Source organism: Antedon mediterranea, chromosome 1, assembly GCF_964355755.1.
Source record: "Antedon mediterranea chromosome 1, ecAntMedi1.1, whole genome shotgun sequence".
Lineage (NCBI taxonomy): Eukaryota > Metazoa > Echinodermata > Crinoidea > Comatulida > Antedonidae > Antedon > Antedon mediterranea.
In genome coordinates, this window is record NC_092670.1 from 8,306,824 (window position 1) to 8,328,234 (window position 21,411).

Genomic DNA, 21,411 nt, shown 5'->3' on the forward strand with positions numbered 1-21,411 from the left:
ACTAGGCCTGTAGTGAATGAAGTGGGAGGCCAAACAAAACCCTGATCCCCCTGAGCCTATACCGGACTATATAATAAGTATTTATATCAGCCTTATTATATATATACAGTATATTAAAGAACTACAACATCGTTTTAGTCATATGGTACACTACCAGCCATCTTTGAGTGACTATTCCACTGGAGTTGAATCCTTTGTTATAAAAAAAAATGCATACCGTTCACAAATTTAGTATTAAAACAATCCATTTGTTTAAATGTTTTTGTTAAAATAAGTGGTGCAGTAATTGGAAATTATAACAAACATAATAAAGTAAAGAAAAAGAGTAATCAAAATTATAAATAGAGAAACTAGATTTGAACTCGTCACGGTGACGAGTTAGGCTATCCCGCAATGCATCGTAACATACATATGCTATTTATTAGGCTTAGCCTACAGTAAGCTGCACCACAGCGATTGTACAAACAGCATAGCATTGTTCAACAAGCGTCAACAGTTGACTGTATTGGCATTGTAGACGGTTTAGTTGACGGTTAGTTTTGATTTTACACCGCTCACGTTTATTTAATTGTTTGAATATGATGAAATTTTCAAATTAAAAATAAAGTTCATGTGTCTGAAGGAGAATGTTTTAAGTAATAACATTATTGAAAATTGAAAGGAAATTGATAACGTTTATGCGATATGCGCTCTATTGAATGTGACGAACTGTGTCGAAAGAGACAAAATTCCTATATTTTACATTTGTGTGGCCATACGATGTTTGACGTGCCCGTGTGTCATTATTTTTTCATTCATAATTCATCAAATATGAAAGCAATATATCATAAAACTATAAAAAACAATATTCAAGCGCAAAAACGGGCTTTCTATGCTGCGTACGGGCGTAAAAAGTCCTGAAACGTATAGAAAGTTGATTAGAAATTCATTTTGAGCATTTTTAACTTTCAAAGCGTGCTTACAGTACGCACGAAAATACGAATGTTGAAAATTTTGCTGATGATACAGGAAGATGACCCTTGACATGAAGCATACATGTGTCAAGTGGTATTTAAAATATCTATTGGTTTTCAATTTATAGTCAATCTACGCGACAATATTTTCATTAAACCAAAGTTTCTTGCACAACTACATATATACGCGCATCTGCTGGCCAAGTTTCTACATCTACCGCCGTTTTTTAGATCTACATGCAACAAAAAATGAGCACAAAAATTGAAATTTTTGACAATAACAATAAGCTATCGCTCTACAGATAGCGAAAGCCTAATAAAAATAGAAATCAATTTTAGAAAACAAAACTTTAAGTTTAAATTTTGCCTATTAATTGTATTTTGGAATGAAGTTATTGACATATTTTTAAAGTTTAAAGTAATATAAGTGCATTCTAGCTTTTAGATGAACGATAAGTAAAAAGTTTTGTTTCCTTGAAAACAATTCCAGGTGGGGAAAACTAAATCGTATCCTAATAGTATTAAAAGTCAATTTTTACTTCACAAGCTGCATCTATTTCAGTTTCGGTTACTTTACAGTACCTGCTTTTGCTGTCTGGAATAATAATGCAGTACTGTACTGTATTTAATAATGTATTATTATAAATAATTTGTAAACTATGAAAGTTTTCTTCCATAGTTATTTATAATTTTTTTAGCCTACAAGAGTTTCATTCTTTTTGCCTTTTTAGTTGTTTTTTATGGAAATATTATCTTTAAACAAATCAGTGAAAAAAAATTCTCAAACCATGATTAGTCTATTATTATTAGTTAATTTAACAACATATTTTCTTTCAGATTACAGAATACAGCATGAAATATAAATGTGAACACTGTGGAGTTAAGTTGGAATTCAGTGACTTGAAAGAGCATTTAGGATTATACAATCATTCTAAAGAAATAAAATGTGAGCTCTGTGAAGATACAATTGACAAGTGTAAGCTACATAACCAGACACCATATGAATGTGATCATGAGGAGGAAGGAAATCGGAATTTGAAAAAACATTTGAGGACAAACACAGGAGAGACACCATATGAATGTGAGCATGAGAAGGAAGGAAATAGGAATTTGAAAAAACATTTGAGCACAAACATAGGAGAGACACCATATGAATGTGAGCATGAGAAGGAAGGAAATAGGAATTTGAAAAAACATTTGAGCACAAACACAGGAGAGACACCATATGAATGTGAACATGAGAAGGAAGGAAATCGGAATTTGAAAAAACATTTGAGCACAAACATAGGAGAGACACCATATGAATGTGAGCATGAGAAGGAAGGAAATAGGAATTTGAAAAAACATTTGAGCACAAACACAGGAGAGACACCATATGAATGTGAGCATGAGAAGGAAGGAAATAGGAATTTGAAAAAACATTTGAGCACAAACATAGGAGAGACACCATATGAATGTGAGCATGAGAAGGAAGGAAATAGGAATTTGAAAAAACATTTGAGCACAAACATAGGAGAGACACCATATGAATGTGAGCATGAGAATGAAGGAAATCGGAATTTGAAAAAACATTTGAGCACAAACATAGGAGAGACACCATATGAATGTGAGCATGAGAAGGAAGGAAATAGGAATTTGAAAAAACATTTGAGCACAAACACAGGAGAGACACCATATGAATGTGAACATGAGAAGGAAGGAAATCGGAATTTGAAAAAACATTTTAGCACAAACACAGGAGAGACACCATATGAATGTGAGCATGAGAAGGAAGGAAATAGGAATTTGAAAAAACATTTGAGCACAAAAACAGGAGAGACACCATATGAATGTGAGTATGAGAAGGGAGGAAATCAGACTTTGAAAAAACATTTGAGGACAAACACAGGGGAGACAACATATGAATGTGAGCATGAGAAGGAAGGAAATCGGAATTTGAAAAAACATTTGAGGACAAACACAGGAGAGACACCATGTGAATGTGAGCATGAGAAGGAAGGAAATTGGATTTTGAAAACACATTTGAGCACAAAAAACAGGAGAGACACCATATGAATGTGAACATTGTGGGAAGAAATTTAAACAAAGCTGGAATTTGAAAATGCATTTGAGAAAACACACAAGAGCGACACCATATGAAAATTGTGGTATGAAATTTAAACAAAATTTAAAGATTCTATTGAGAAAATACACAGGAGAGACACCATATGATTGTGAACATGGTGGTAAGAAATTTAAACAAAATGGAAATTGGAAAATACATTTGAGAAAACACAAAAGAGAGGCACCATATGAATGTGAACATTGTGGAATGAAATTTACACGGAATGCTACTTTGTCAGCACATTTAAAAATACATAACACACCTTATGAATGTGAACATTGTGGGAAGAAATTTAAATGGAAGCTGACTTTGGAAACACATTTGAGAACACACAAAAGAGAGGCATCATATGAATGTGAAAATTGTGGGAAGAAATTTAGAACAAATGTAAATTTAAAAATGCATTTAAAAATACACACAAGAGAGACACCATATGAATGTGAACATTGTGGTAAGAAATTTAAACAATATGGAAATTTGAAAATGCATTTGAGAACACACACAAGAGAGACACCATATGAACGTGAACATTGTGGTAAGAAATTTAAACAAAGTGGAAGTTTGAAGATACATTTGAGAACACACACAGGAGAGACACCATATGAATGTGAACATTGTGGTAAGAAATTTAAACAAAATGGAAGTTTGAAGATACATTTGAGAACACACACAGGAGAGACACCATATGAATGTGAACATTGTGGTAAGAAATTTAAACAAAGTGGAAATTTGAAAATGCATTTGAGAACACACACAGGAGAGACACCATATGAATGTGCACATTGTGGTAAGAAATTTAAACACAATGGGGACTTGAAAAGACATTTGAGAATACACACAGGAGAGGCACCATATGAATGTCAACATTGTGGACAGAAATTTAAACTAAGCTGGAATTTGAAAATTCATTTGAGAACACACACAGGAGAGACACCATATGAATGTGAACATTGTGGTAAGAAATTTAAACGAAGTGGAAGTTTGAAGATACATTTGAGAACACACACAGGAGAGACACCATATGAATGTCAACATTGTGGACAGAAATTTAAACAAATTGGAAATTTGAAAATGCATTTGAGAACACACACAGGAGAGACACCATATGAATGTCAACATTGTGAACAGAAATTTAAACAAAATGGAAATTTGAAAATACATTTGATAACACACACAGGAAAGACACCATATGAATGTGAACATTGTGGAAAGACATTTAAACAAAATGGAAATTTGAAAAAGCATTTGAGAATACACACAGGAGAGACACCATATGAATGTCAACATTGTGGACAGAAATTTAAACTAAGCTGGAATTTGAAGATACATTTGAGAACACACACAGGAGAGACACCATATGAATGTCAACATTGTGGACAGAAATTTAAACTAAGCTGGAATTTGAAAATTCATTTGAGAACACACACAGGAGAGACACCATATGAATGTCAACATTGTGGACAGAAATTTAAACAAAATGGAAATTTGAAAATGCATTTTAGAACACACACAGGAGAGACACCATATGAATGTGCACATTGTGGTAAGAAATTTAAACACAATGGGGACTTGAAAAGACATTTGAGAATACACACAAGAGAGGCACCATATGAATGTGAACATTGTGGTAAGAAATTTAAACAAAATGGGGTTTTGAAAAGACATTTGAGAACACACACTAGAAAGGCACCATATGAATGTGAACATTGTGGAACGAAATTTACACGGAATGCTACTTTGAATGCACATTTAAAAACACATAACACACCTTATGAAATTTAAATGGAAGCCAACTTTGAAAGCACATTTGAGAGAACACACAAGAGACACAATATGAACGTGAACATTGTGGGAAGAAATTTAAAGAAAGGGGGAATTGAACAAACATTTGAAAGTACACACAGGAGAGAAACCATATGAATGTGAACATTGTGGAAAGAAATTTAGCTGCAGTGAGAATTTGAAAAAAAAAAAACATTTTAGGGTACACACAGGAGAGACACCATATGACTGTAAACAATGTTGAAGAAAATTTAATTTAAACAAAATGGAGAATAAAAAATATGGAACAGACCATATGAAGTGAATGTTGTGGGAAGAAATTTAAACTAAATGGTGGGAGTTTGATAATGCATCTAAGAATACACACAGGAGAGACACTATATGAATGTGAATACTGTGGACATAACAGAAATTTAAACAAAGTGTGGATTTAAAAAGACATTTAAGAACACAAAAAAATGATAAACACTTTGGGAAAAAAAATAAACAAAATGATACTTTCACACCACAATTTAAAACTCACACAGAAGAAAGACCATGTGACGATTATGGAAGAAATGCAATCAAAGGGGTGATTTGGAAAAACAGAACAAAATGTAAGAAATACACCAACACAAAACAGTTGGGGTGGGGGCGGAAATTAACAAAATGAAAGCACTCAGAAACTGATATTTCGGCCCATGTCAAAAGAATACAAATTGTTCTTTTTTTTATTTGTGAAGTTCATGAATTTTAAAAGGCATGTACTGTAAATATACACTCTGTCTACACTATCAAACTAGTTTGACAAAAAAAGTGTGATGTTCCCAAATATGGTAGTGATATGACATGTCCATAAATGGTTAACAATTGTTTGTCCCATAAATAGACAGAGCTTTAGAGCAACAAAAGAATATAAATTTTGTGGGAAAATAATTGTACTTTGAACACACAGTGATGATTTGAAGGAACATTTTAGAAAACAAACAAGAGATACACTACTTTATTATAAGAAGAAATTTAAAGTGATAATTTGAAAAAACATGTGAGAATTCACACGAGTGATAATTAATAGGTTAAGTTTGAATATTTTTGGGGGAAAATAAACAGAAATATTTATAAACCATTCCCATATAGTGAGAATTTTGAAAAAAACATTTTAGAACTCGCACAATGAATATGAATATTGTGAGAATAAAAAAAAAATTTGAAAATATACACTGCAGAGACACAACACAATATAAATGAAATGTGTGGGAAAAGATTTAAAACTAATATTCAACAACATTTAAAATTACATTTGAGGATACACACAAGAGAGAAAACATACTGTACTGTATAAATGTTAATGTTCTGTGTGTTGCTGTTTTTTGTTTTGTTTAAAGTACACACACACTTTCAATTCTAAATGTACACTCTTTTACTTACTAGTTAGTAAATTGTTGTTATAACATTATAGTACTATGATACCTAGGACTTAATTATTGTATTATTTTAATTTACTTTATTATAACATTATGCATTTTTGGTTTTGTTTACACTTTGTTTCGTTTGTGATATTTTGTTGGTCAAAAATTATAATAAAGCCTTTCTATGATTTATAATGTACAGTAGCCTTCCTATGTAATAAAGCCTTTCTATGATTTTTATTTCAAAGTAACAGTTTTCTTTTATAGTCGGTTTTTGTAACAATAAAATCAAGTTTTATTCATATATATTCTAGATGCTGTATAATATACTATTTTCTTTGTGTATATTTGTAAACACATGGCGACACAACAAGGGATAGATAGATAGTAGTTTGTATTTTATATTTTTAGTCGCGTGGACGTGACTCTATAGTTCACTATGTCGGTCGGTCGGTCTGTCTAACTCTTCCCTGGTCTGTCGGTCCGGTATCACTATGCGTTTTAGCACGCGACTTATTGCTGTTGGCCTTGTTATGTTGAAGTTGAGGTATTGAGCAGAGGTACACTATAGGTTATGTTTTGGAAAAAAAAGTACTGTAGTTATATTATAGATAACTGATTTTGCTGCAGTTTTGCAATCGATCAGAATATTCCAAACTTAATGTTGTTACGTGTTGTCAAAAGAATTGACACAACAATGTAACACTCTGAATCCAGAGGGTAACAACTCTCTTCTAAATCCAATTATTTAATTAAAGTGGACTTTCAATACAATTCTGCATAATTGGCGTTATACAAACTACTGTAAAGGCAGTAACGATCCACTATTGAGCTCTAGATAAAGCCTTTCCCCACCCACTATACACAATGGTAGAGTGGGTCGGTTATAATGTCTCGGGTCGTTACTCAACAAGTACTCACTTGCTTACGGCATCTAAATATATAATTCAATTTGCATAATCATACTCTCAACCAATCAAATACCGTAAATAAGTACTTTTCTGCCAGTCTATGATCCTATTTATTGCTGAGGAATTCCATTCAGTTGTATACAGTGGCAGCGAGAGAACGACTAAGGAAGACGATAATTATCATTGAGGTATAGGTACACGTTCCTAAATTGAAATATTGATTTGAATGTTTGAATTACCTCCGCCAAACAAAATGGCGAGAGCTGGTGAGACAATCGGCATGTGTGTTTCTTATAATTGTTAGCAGGATTACTAAAAAATGTATTGCCGATTTTCATAAGATTTTAAAGGATAGGCTCATAGCTGTATGGGAACGCGTTATTCAATTTCATATGACCAGTAGGTCAAATATCAAGCTAACCATAGCAATGGAAAGTTACACCATAGGGATTTTCATTCCTTATTACGTATTTGTTGATATGTGGCATTGGCCCCCGCAATTAACACTCTAAATATAACCTATATTTTGTTGGTAATGTATTGTATAGGGCTTGGTTCTATTTGATACGGCTTGGTAATTAGGAGGACCCCGATTTCTGTTTCTTTCCCAAAAAAATAGTAGGCCTAAATGCCTTAAAATAACGCAAGCTAATATCACAAAATAATCCGTTAGCATTAGGCCTCAGTACTCTAATGAAATAAAAACTTTATACACGACATTAAAGTCGAATACGTCAATTTTAAATTCTTTGACATTATTCTGTTACAAAACTACTGTATGTACATAAGTTTGTTTTGCAATATAGTGTAGCTAACATGAATAGTACTACTAAGTATAGCCTGGAGGAAGTAGAATTATAGTTTTGACAATTGTATTTTTTTATAGATTTATTGATGAATGAATACGACTTCAACAAAGAAGAATTTAACAGTGTAAATACCAACATGAAATGCAAATGTGAAAACTGTGGATATGAATTTGAGTTCAGAGATTTGAAAGAACATTTAGAAATACACGTACATAGTAAAGAGTTTAAATGTGAAAACTTTGAGGATTTTCTGCTAAATGACCAAACACCATATTATGACTTTGAACATTGTAGGCCTAGAATTGAAGAAAGTAAACATTTTGGACTACCCATTGCCAATGAATTTGAACATTGTCGAAATGACGAAAGTGAGAATTCGGGAAGCACTGCCGTAGAAGCTTCGTATGAATTTGAACATTGTCGAAATGAAGAAAATGAGAATTTGCGAAACACTTCTGAGGAAACTTCGTAGAATGAATCTAATGAAAATTGTGGAACTGAAGAAAGTGGTGATTTGAGAATTCACACCTCCGAGGAAACTTTGTTTGGTTGTGAAAATTGTGGGAAACAATTTAATAAAAGTGATGATTTAAAAAAACATTTTAAAATTCACACAAGAAAGACACAACATGAATGTGAACCTTGTGGGAAGACATTTAAACCGAATACGAATTTGAAGGAGAAGCACCATTTGAATGTGAACACTGTGGGAAGAATTTTAAAGAAAGGGGGAATTTAAGCAAATATTTCCGGATGCATACAGGAGAGAAACCATATGAATGTGAACATTGCGGTAAGAAATTTAAACAAAATGGAAGTTTGAAGATACACTTGAGAAAACACACAGGAGTGACACCATATGAATGTGAACATTGTGGTAAGAAATTTAAACACAATGGAAATTTGAAGATACATTTGAGAACACACACAGGAGAGACACCATATGAATGTGAACATTGTGGACAGAAATTTAAACACAATGGAAGTTTGAAGATACATTTGAGAACAGACACAGGAGAGACACCATATGAATGTGACCATTGTGGACAGAAATTTAAACAAAATGAACATTTGAAAAAGCATTTGAGAACACACACAGGAGAGACACCATATGGATGTGAACATTGTGGTAAGAAATTTAAACTAAGGTGGAATTTGAAAATGCATGGTTACATTTTGAAGGGTCAGGGTCAAAGATCAAGGTCCACAAAAAACCAGAACAAAAAAAGAAATAAAAAAATAATAATAACTAGAATTTAATTCGTCACTTTGACGAATTATAGGTGATCATTTTTATCATTTGATTGACATTAATATTTTTAAACATGCACTTAATATGTTAACATACTGTACAATCGGAAAACGTTGATGTATGCCATCCTATCTTATAGTGCTGAGTTGTGCCTGTTATATGCCATATACAATATGTACAGTATATACTGTATATCTATATACAGTGTAGCATAGGTGAAATTACGGGACACACATCATGTTCTAATTTTTTGGTATGATGGAATTATTAAAATAAACTCAACTAAAAGTTAACAATTTCGAAAGATAATGAATTGAGCAAATAAATATAAGAATTGGAAGAGAATTTGGCACGTAGAAGCGCAATGCGCGCTTTTTGAAATTTGTATAACTTTGACTAAAGAAATTTAAAAACTACTTTTTAACTTCAACTGGCCATATGATAACATCGCAACACCCGATTATTATTTATTTTATATGAATTCATATCTACATTTCATCAGCTTTCATAAAAAGTTATAATATTCAAGGTCACCTTTAATTCTAAAGAGCTGTAACATATTCAAATGTATGGTGTAGGTGAAATTACACGTCCTAAGTTATTCAACTTTTTACGCGTAATGACGTCATCAAAATGAAAACGCTAACCACTATTGGAAAGATAAATAATTAAGCAAGCATATACTGAAATTTGTGCAAAATTCGAGCACAAATAACCGAGATACGCTCTGTTGAATGTGATAATCTACACAAAAAGATAAAAAATCCAAATGTTTTAATTCAAGTGGCCTTTTGATGTCAAAACATTTTGTACGTCAAATGTGTACATGAATTCATATCTACAACTCAATGGCTTCCTGAATAAGTTAAAAAAAAAATTGGGTCATCTTGCATTCTGAAGAGTTATTTTCATTTTAAAAAAGACCTATTTTTCACCATTTTCAGAACTTTTGTGAAATTAATGTGCGCATTTTGTCATTTTTAACGTGCTCGTATAACGTTATTTTAAGATGGAATGACTCAAAATCGGTGAATGTACTAAGAGTTATGAGTAGAATGTAATTTATACATCAAATTTTATATTTTCTATGCCTTTTAAGAATTGCGCGCATAAAACGTATTTTTTGCGCAGTAATTTTTTGAAACACGCAAATGGCCTAATTCATGCTCTAAATTGATCAAAACTTAATGTTGAGCTTTTTAAATTTTTAACGCGAGATTTCACACGCATGACGACCTTGAAAGGCGCGCGTTTTTATTTGCTAATATCTTTACTCTTGACCTGAAGTTTACGTGTAGTGAATTTCATTGATATGTGATAATGAATTATGGAGATATGATTGATAGTGTGATTTCACAAAATCGCGTATTATTAACGTCACGGTTGAGTGATCACACTGAAAAGCTTATTATGGTTACGTTAAAGTATTTAAAAGACATTGTAAAATGTTTGTGATCATTGCTATTTTACTTTTTTAGATAATTGACACAAAAAGTTTACAGAAAGAAGAATAATAACAACATTGACAACAATAACAATAAATATTTCGTACAATAACAATAGGTGATCATTTATTCTATAAAAAAAAATAAGCTCAGTGGGACTTCAACCAGCGATCTCAACTGTGAGAGGCTAGATACATAACCATTACACCAAACTGTAGTGTGCAGTTAGCCTATTTACACTTAGAACTAATAAAAAAATTTAAAAAATATATATATTCCGGTAAAATTTTATGTAGGGGAATTTTACAGTAGGCGGAGGTTTGTACTCTCGGAGTACCCTCTAGTTATCATTATTACGTAGGTACATGTTCCAAAACTGAAATATTGATTCTATACTTTGTTTGTATACAATGTTTTAATTACCTCCACCAACCAGAATGGCGAGAGCTGGTTATGAGACAATCGATTTTTGGTAATTTACTATTTACTAGATGGTACGTTCGCTTCGCTCGCGTACCATCTAGGTCGTGCCCACAGCTGGTTCTCGAATACACAGTAATTTCAGCGTAACAAAACTGGCGATTTCAAATGTACTATTGTTTACAGAAACGAATAAATAGACACGATGATTTATGTAGTCAACAAAAATTAGCACCATGGGAATTACTTCCGAGGAGAAATTTATTACAAAATGAGTCCAAATTTTTGATTTGAACTCATTTAAAGAAACCCAATTTGTGTTTTGTATGTAACATTAGGTTTGAGGGATGGGAAAGCGGATAAAGAGGAACAATTTTTAAATATATTCTTTATCCACTCAGTAACGAAATATTTTGTTCATGTTTTATAGGCCTATAAATAATATACCTCTAAATACAGTAACGCATTTGCGATTTAATACTTTGTTAAAACTGTCACTGTTATAATCGATTGAAATATTAAAGTACATGTCACGATACACCACTACGACGTTTATATTATTGGTAATTATTAATTAATAATTAATACAAACGTTGAGAGGGAACTGTCAGTATAAAGCTTATTTGTATACAATAATGTGTTTATATATCTAACAGTGAAGCCTAACCACAATCTCAGTAATAAAGTTTATTTGTATATATTTTTATATTACATCTAACAGTACGAACATTCACAGTAAGAAATGTTCGATTCAAATGAAAAATAGTTAATAGGTATTTACAGTATTGTCAAAGTATTGCAAGTTTATTCTCAAAGGGCCCATATATTTACCTACCATATGTGTTAAACCAAGGGCTCATAAATCTACCTACTTGTGTTAAACCAAACTCTGGCAGACTTAGAGATTGGGATGTTCCATTCATCGCAAATCAATACATTTGTATAATCGTATATTAAATCTATCAAAATAGTATATTTTAAAGAAAATCGGCCTGTCTTCAACATTATGATGCTGTACTCTTAGCTGTTCAACTGGTTTTCAGCTAATAAAAACAATTATCGTAGGAGGAGATAGGAAAATGCGAAGCCTCCTCGCATTTTTGTGGCGGGTATTTTTCAAGATGGACATCCATTAGACAGTGTATACCACGATCGGAAAACACCCCTATTTGGGGCAAATCGTTGAACCTAAATTCGTTTTAATCGTCAATAACTAATTATCTAACTTAATTTAATTAGTAAACAGGGTTACATCATGTGGTTAAAATTAGTACCGAAAGTACGAACCAACTTTACATACCATCGAGTAAAAATTCTAGAAGTAAGGCGCGATTTACCGAATTTTGCCCTTACGTAAATTTAGATAGTATATGGCTTGGTTATAATTGATACGGCTTGGTAATTAGGACCCCGCTTTTTCATAAACATAACAGATACGTTAACAACGCAAGCTAAGGGTTGACCCCTGATTAGGGTTTTATAAGGCCCGAAGGTGTTCCCTTAAGTTAGGGGTTACTTTATCTAACAAGACCATAAACATGGCTGCAGTCGCGTGCTCAAATTTTGAGTTAGTGTTTACCGACCATCCGACATAGTGAGCTGTAGAGTCGCACGCGACTAAAATCTCAGTTGCAGTAAATTTTCTCTAAAACTTTATTTTTTTTTAGATTTATGTGAAGAAACGACATCTTAATTGATGAATGAATACGAAAATAGATTGTAACAGCATGAAATGTGAACACTGTGGATATAAATTTGAGTTAACGGAATTGAAGGTAGATTGAGGAACACGTACATTTTAAAGAGTTAAAGAAAGAAATCTTGAGGATTTTCTGCTGAATGGCCAGAAACCATATGATTTTGAAATTGAAGAAAGTTATTATTTCGGACTACTACTACAACTACTACTACTACGACAAATCTGAACATCAACAATTATGAAAGTGAGAATTTGGGAAACACTGCCGAAGAAACACACTTCGTATGAATCTGAACATTGTGGGAAAATATTTAACAAAATGTCAAGATGGTCTAAGAATGTTTTTTTTCTCAAAAGGAAACATTTAATCTCAGACAAGAAAAAATTATCGTATCTGTGATGTTGATATTTTACGTAAATGTTGTTTAACCTTTAGGCATATATTTAAACAAGTTACGGTGCTCAGCGATGATGTATAAAAAGAGGGGTGACCCATTTCCCAATAGTTTGATTTGCCTCCGCACTTTTTCGCTAGAAATTTCCTAAAACCAGAAACGATAGCGACATTTAAACAACATTTTTCTCAATTTGAAGATGTTGTCATTTTGGAACCTGAATGGAAGTAAATTATGAGTTCGTTATCTCCTCTTTATCGACAGGAAATCCTTTATGTACCGTTCGTTCATTCTATCCTTAATCCGCGAGACGCTGTCTTTGGTGGAAGAACAAAATGCGGCGCGATTATTCTACGAGGCTAGCATAGCAAAGATCATTACGTAGATTTCACAAGCCTCTATCCGTACTGCAATAATACGGAACATATCCCGTTGTTGGTCACCCCGAGATTTTGGCATAAAAAACATATCGACCGATATTATTGCCTAATTAAATGCATAAAACCGCACGAACATTTGTTACATCCTGCATTACCATACAGGACCAATGGTAAACTTGTGTTTTCGTTATACCGCACCTGCGTAGAAAACTAATGTGTCAAGAAAGACGTAGAGATGGGATATAACCTAACCAAAGGTCATGCAATCCTCTAACCAGTATATTACCACTTTTTAAAAAAGAACCTTCAGGGTGGCCTGAGGTGTATCTCTGACGATGACAAGCAGAAATATATCAGTATGAAGAAAATGAGGGAAAGAAATTAAATAAATTAATTAATTTATTAAATTAAAATAGATGAAACTGTATATAACGCTGGATTAAAAGCTTTGGCTAAACTTATGTTAAATTGTTGAGGATAGTTTGGTCAGAAAGAAAATCAAGCTAAAACCACAATCACTAATGATGCAAAATGAAGTGTACGACCTTCTATCCACACCTGAAGTTATTGATTATAATGATGTTACCCTAATTAATGCCAACTTGGTAGAAGTTAAGTATGAAATTCAATAAAAAAGCGTCACAGAAATAAGAAAGTAAACATAGCTATTGCCGCTCGTTTCTAACATTACTAACCTTGGTGAATGGCAACCACCAATTGGAGATTATCTCGGTGAAGTAAAAAATGAAATTAATCAGAAAGATGGCCAGTTTTATTTCATGTTGTGTCCGGAGATACAAAAAATTACGTATACAAATCGGGTAAAAAAAAGTTAAATGACAAACATTCTCAATAATTCAGTGCATTTTTATTAGTTCCATTGTTAGGAGTGTTGGACCAAATAAAATATCTACATCTGATTTAAACTGTATAACCCGAAAACCAAAGTCAAGAAAAATAGTTAATGAATCATCCACTAAAGATTATTTATAGATTTGTGTATGATAAACTCAAATAGGCCTAATTGATATTACTGTACCGTACCATACGGCTATGTTTGATAAACTGCATGTTTTTGCTTCACATTCTTATGTTATCTCCGGAATATAATTTGTATAGGCCTACATATGTTTTTTTTTCACATTTTTTCTTTACGATTATTTAACGATCGTTTTACGATTATTTAACGTACGGTAGTTAAAGACTGTATATTTTCATCGGTAAGAATTCCAATTTGTTCTGTAGTTTTAGTAGGCCTAATTCGTTTTTAAATACTATTTTGTGTAATATTCTTGTAAATAAGAGAATTTATTTTTTGTAACGATTTTGTAAATATTATAACATTTTTGTAACATTTATTTATCTTTTTGTAACTAAATATACTGAAATAAAATAAATTGTTACGTATATTTCATCTTTATTTAGTGTGTCGATTAACTTCAAAAACAAAACTTACTCTCTTAAATTCATCGATTGGGATTTTCAATCGTCTTACCTTTGATGATTAAACCCAAACTTTTTAGACTGAATATTGTATCCATGACCGTGAAATACGCTCCAGTTGAAAATAAAGTTTCAACTGATAGAAAGTTTGATTACAACATCCAAATATTGTGATGTGTGACCGCGTGGACATGCAAACAAGTTTGTCCAATACCTCAAATGCATTAATCTCTCTTTGCAGCTTGAGTCTTGATCTCTTTTTGCAGCTTGAGTCTTGATCTCTTTTTGCAGCTTGAGTCTTGATCTCTGTTTGCAGCTTGAGTCTTGATCTCTTTTTGCAGCTTGAGTCTTGATCTCTGTTTGCAGCTTGAGTCCAATCCAGGTTTCACATGCATAACATCTAATGAAAATATTCCGGGCTACTACAAACGAAAACATAATCAGATGAACAGAATTAATATTATTATTATTATTCAAACAAAGAAATAGGCATAGGGCTAAACTCTTTCAATATTACTGTAACTGTAAAAAAAAAATATATAAATTACTAGTATTCAGTTGAATTGACGGGGAGGATTAAATCCATATTGGCGACTCAGTACGATGGCAAAGATATAACAAGTATGATGATCCGTTGGTTGGGGACACACCACGCGACGCGCCAGGTACACAGCACGTGGTTGCAGGAGATGGAGGAGAGAGAGTAGAGACGTGTCATGCATCTTTCAACAGATTGATTTCACTGTAAAGATGTACTTATAATAGGCCTACTAATGATTGGTGAACTTAAGTTAATGGTAGCTAGTTAGTAGTCTATACAGTACTTATAGTTAGACCTCCTAGGCATGTTAATTTATGGTTAATTAATTTACTACCTAGCAGCAGCAGAAGCTAGAATTTCGCTAGTAACATGATATCCGATCAGTGCTACTGTACAGTTCGGTCGCGATTCAAATCGGCCGTGGTGGTACGTATTCGGTCGCTTCTTCACCGCTTGACTTATCTCTATGGCTATAATGTGAAGCGCCGCTGTCGAAATTTCTATTTCAAAGCTTGGACGTCTCAGGCAGAAATCATTTATGAAATACATCATCAATTGGGACATTAGGGGGTACTATATAATAAGTATTTATATCAGAGAGTTACAGTACCTGCTTTTGCTGTCTGGAATAATAATAATACAGTTTTCTTCCATAGTTCAACATATTTATAATTTTTTAGGCCAGCCTAGGCCTACTAAAAAGTATCAGTCTTTTTGCCTTTTTAGTTATTTTTATTTTTATTACTTTAAATAAAGTTATTCACTTTTTTAGAAAAAATAAGTTAATTAATACACATTATAAAAAAAAAATATATGATTAAATTTAACTAAAAAAACTGTCGCAATCGACTTCCAATTGAACATTCTTACTTTAAATTATAGTTTTTAAATTAATTTTTTGGTTCAAATTTTAGTCAAACTGAATAACTATTAGATGGCATATTCAACACACAAATTAAAAAAAAAAATTTATTGGGGGAATTGAGTGGGTGGAAATATTTCTTTAAATAAATCAGTGACAAAAAAAATTCTCAAAACCATGAATAGTCTATTATTATCATTACCGTAGTTAATTTAACGACATATTTTCTTTCAGAATTACAGAATACAACATGAAATATAAATGTGAACACTGTGGAGTTAAGTTGGAATTCAGTGACTTGAAAGAACATTTAGGATTACACAATCATTCTAAAGAAATAAAATGTGAGCTCTGTGACGATACAATTGACAAGTGTAACCTACATAACCAGACACCATATGAATGTGAGCATGAGGAGAAAGGAAATCAGAATTTGAAAAAAACATTTTTGAGGACAAACACAGGAGAGACACCATATGAATGTCAACATTGTGGTAAGAAATTTAAACAAAATGGAAATTTGAAGATACATTTGAGAATACACACAAGAGAGACACCATATGAATGTGAACATTGTGGTAAGAAATTTAAACAAAATGGAAATTTGAAGATACATTTGAGAACACACACAGGAGAGACACCATATGAATGTGAACAATGTGGAACGAAATTTAAACACAATAGAAGTTTGAAGATACATTTGAGAACACACACTAGAGAGGCACCATACGAATGTCAACATTGTGGTAAGAAATTTAAACAAAATGAGAATTTTAAGATACATTTGAGAACACACACTACAGAGGCACCATATGAATGTGAACATTGTGGTAAGAAATTTAAACAAAATTGGGATTTGAAAAGACATTTGAGAGTACACACAAGAGAGACACCATATGAATGTGTATATTGTGGTAAGAAATTTAAACTAAATGGAAATTTGAAGAGACATTTGAGAATAAACACAGGAGAGACACCATATGAATGTGAACATTGTGGTAAGAAATTTAAACAAAATGGAAATTTGAAGATACATTTGAGAAAACACACAGGAGAGACACCATATGAATGTGAACATTGTGGTAAGAAATTTAAACTAAATGGAAATTTGAAGATGCATTTGAAAACACACACAGGAGGGACACCATATGAATGTTAACATTGTGGGAAGAAATTTAAACAGAATGGAAATTTGAAGATACATTTGAGAACACACACAATAGAGACACCATATGAATGTGAACATTGTGGAACGAAATTTACACGGAATGCTACTTTGAAAGCACATTTAAAAACACATAACACACCTTATGAAATTTAAATGGAAGCCAACTTTGAAAGCACATTTCAGAGAACACACAAGAGACACAATATGAACGTGAACAGTGTGGGAAGAAATTTAAAGAAAGGGGGAATTGAACAAACATTTGAAAGTACACACAGGAGAGAAACCATATGAATGTGAACATTGTGGAAAGAAATTTAGCTGCAGTGAGAATTTGAAAAAAAAAACATTTTAGAGTACACACAGGAGAGACACCATATGACTGTAAACAATGTTGAAGAAAATTTAATTACACAAAATGGAGAATTAAAAATATGGAACAGACCATATGAAGTGAACGTTGTGGGAAGAAATTTAAACTAATTGGTGGGAATTTGATAATGCATCTAAGAATACACATAGGAGAGACACCATATGAATGTGAATACTGTGGACATAACAGAAATTTAAACAAAGTGTGGATTTAAAAAGACATTTAAGAACACAAAAAAATGATAAACACTTTGGGAAAAAAAATAAACAAAATGATACTTTCACACCACATTTTAAAACTCACACAGGAGAAAGACCATGTGACGATTATGGAAGAAATGCAATGAAAGGGGTGATTTGGAAAGACAGAACAAAATGTAAGAAATACACCAACACAAAACAGTTGGGGTGGGGGCGGAAATAAACAAAATGAAAGCACTCAGAAACTGATATTTCGGCCCATGTCAAAAGAATACAAATTGTTCTTTTTTTTATTTTTGAAGTTCATAAATTTTAAAAGGCATGTACTGTAAATATATACTCGGTCTACACTATCAAACTAGTTTGACAAAAAAAGTGTGATGTGCCCAAATATGGTAGTGATATGACATGTCCATATGGATCACAATTTTTTGTTTCATAAATTTTGATAGCATAGAGAGAGCTTTAGACAAAAGAATATAAATTTTGTGGGAAAATAATTGTACTTTGAACACACAGTGGTGATTTGAAAGAACATTTTAGAAAACAAACAAGAGATACACTACATTATAACATTGTGCGAAGAAATTTAAAGTGATAATTCACATGAGAGAGAATTAATAGGTTAAGTTTGAATATTTTTTAATAAACAGAAATATTTATTTCAGATAAATGAGTTACTATAATGCAGTACTCAATAATTTGAGCCATAATACTTGAAGAATATAATTATGTAGATTACTTTATTCCCGGATACAAAAAAAACTAATACATTGAAGTTTATTAAGTGTTTTAAGATTGTCATGTCAATCAAACAAATCAAACACAATAGATAATAATAAACCATTCCCATAACGGGAGAATTTTGAAAAAAACATTTTAGAACTCTCACAATGAATCTGAATATTGTGAGAATAAAAAAACATTTGAAAATATACACTGCAAAGACACAACACAATATAAATGAAATTTGTGTAAAGAGATTTAAAACTAATATTTAACATTTAGAATTACATTTGAGGATACACACAAGAGAGAAAACATACTGTACTGTATAAATGTTAATGTTCTGTGTGTTGTTGTTTTTTGTTTTGTTTAAAGTACACACACACTTTCAATTCTAAATGTACACTCTTTTACTTATTAGTTAGTAAATTGTTGTTATAACATTTATTATAGTACTATGATACCATAGGACTTAATTATTGTATTATTTTAATTTACTTTATTATAACATTATGCATTTTTGGTTTTGTTTACACTTTGTTTCGTTTGTGATATTTTGTTGGTCAAAAATTATAATAAACCCTTTCTATGATTTATAATGTACAGTAGCCTTCCTATGTAATAAAGCCTTTCTATGATTTTTATTTCAAAGTAACAGTTTTCTTTTATAGTCGGTTTTTGTAACAATAAAATCAAGTTTTATTCATATATATTCAAGATGCTGTATAATATACTATTTTCTTTGTGTATATTTGTAAACACATGGCGACACAACAAGGGATAGATAGATAGTAGTTTGTATTTTATATTTTTAGTCGCGTGGACGCGACTCTATAGTTCACTATGTCGGTCGGTCGGTCTGTCGGTCCGGTATCACTATGCGTTTTAGCACCCGACTTATGGCTGTTGGCCTTGTTATGTTGAAGTTGAGGTATTCATGAGCAGAGGTACACTATAGGTTATGTTTTGGAAAAAAAAGTGTATACTGTAGTCATTAGAATTTTAAAGTACTGTAGTTATATTATAGATAACTGATTTTGCTGCAGTTTTGCAATCGATCAGAATATTCAAAACTTAATGTTGTTACGTGTTGTCAAAAGAATTGACACAACAATGTAACACTCAATCCAAGGAGTAACAACTCTCTTCTAAATCCAATTATCTAATTATAGTGGAATTTCAATACAATTCTACATAATTGGCGTTATACAGTATACTGTAAAGGCAGTGACGATCCACTATTAGATCTCCAGATAAAGCCTTTCTCCACCCACTATACACAATGGTAGAGTGGGTCGATTATAATGTCTCGGGGCGTTACTCAACAAGTACTCTTACGGCATCTAAATAGATAATTCAATTTGCTTAATTATACTCTCAACCAATCAAATACCGTAAATAAGTACTTGTCTGCCAGTCTATGATCCTATTTATTGCTGAGGAATGCCATTCAGTTGTATACAGTGGCAGCGAGAGAACGACTGAGGAAGACGATAATTATCATTGAGGTAGGTACACGTTCCTAAACTGAAATATTGATTATGAGACAATCGGCGTGTGTGTTTCTTATAATTGTTAGCAGGATACTCGAAAATGTATTGCCGATTTTCTTAAGATTTTAACGGATAGGTTCATAGCTGTATGGGAACACGTTATTCAATTTCATATGACTAGTAGATCAAATATCAAGCTGACCACAGCAATGGAAAGTTTCACCATAGGGATTTTCATTGCTTATTACGTATTTGTTGATATGTGGCATTGGCCCTCGCAATTAACACTCTAACTATCTATTTTGTTTGTAACGTATTGTATAGGGCTTGGTTCTATTTGATACGGCTTGGTAATTAGGAGGACCCCGATTTATGTTTCTTTTCCCAGAAAAATAGTAGGCCTAATGCCTTAAAATAATGCAAGCTAATATCACTCAAATTAATCCGTTACCATTAGGCCTCAGTAAATCTAATTAAAACAAAAGCTGTATACACGACATTAAAGTCGAATACGCCAATTTTAAATTCTTTGACATTATTCTGTTACAAAACTACTGTATGTACATAAGTTTGTTTTTCAATATAGTGTAGCTAACATGAATAGTACTACTAAGTATAGCCTGGAGGAAGTAGAATTATAGTTTTGACAATTGTATTTTTTTATAGATTTATTGATGAATGAATATGACTTCAACAAAGAAGAATTTAACAGTGTAAATACCAACATGAAATGCAAATGTGAACACTGTGGAGATGAATTTGAGTTCAGGGATTTGAAGGAACATTTAGGAATACACGTACATAGTAAAGAGTTTAAATGTGAAAACTCCGAGGATTTTCTGCTAAATGGCCAAGCACCATATTATGACTTTGAACATTGTAGGCCTAGAATTGAAGAAAGTAAACATTTTGGACTACCCATTGTCGAAAAATCTTCATATGAATTTGAACATTGTCGAAATGACGAAAGTGAGAATTCAAGTAACACTGCCGTAGAAGCTTCGTATGAATTAGAACATTGTCGAAATGAAGAAAATGAGAATTTGGGAAACACCGTATACTAAATCTGA

The 21,411-nt window shown here is 32.2% G+C and overlaps 1 protein-coding gene across 1 annotated transcript; it reads left to right on the top strand.

The window, feature by feature from the left end:
- The first annotated feature begins 3,054 nt into the window (after positions 1 to 3,054).
- On the top strand, positions 3,055 to 12,757 carry LOC140040898 (uncharacterized). Its single transcript, XM_072087165.1, has 7 exons — positions 3,055 to 3,178; positions 3,566 to 3,978; positions 4,207 to 4,835; positions 4,924 to 5,069; positions 8,025 to 8,315; positions 8,627 to 9,076; positions 12,732 to 12,757. The coding sequence occupies exons 1-7, from the start codon at positions 3,055 to 3,057 to the stop codon at positions 12,755 to 12,757; spliced, it is 2,079 nt and encodes a 692-aa protein (XP_071943266.1).
- Positions 12,758 to 21,411: the final 8,654 nt, after the last annotated feature.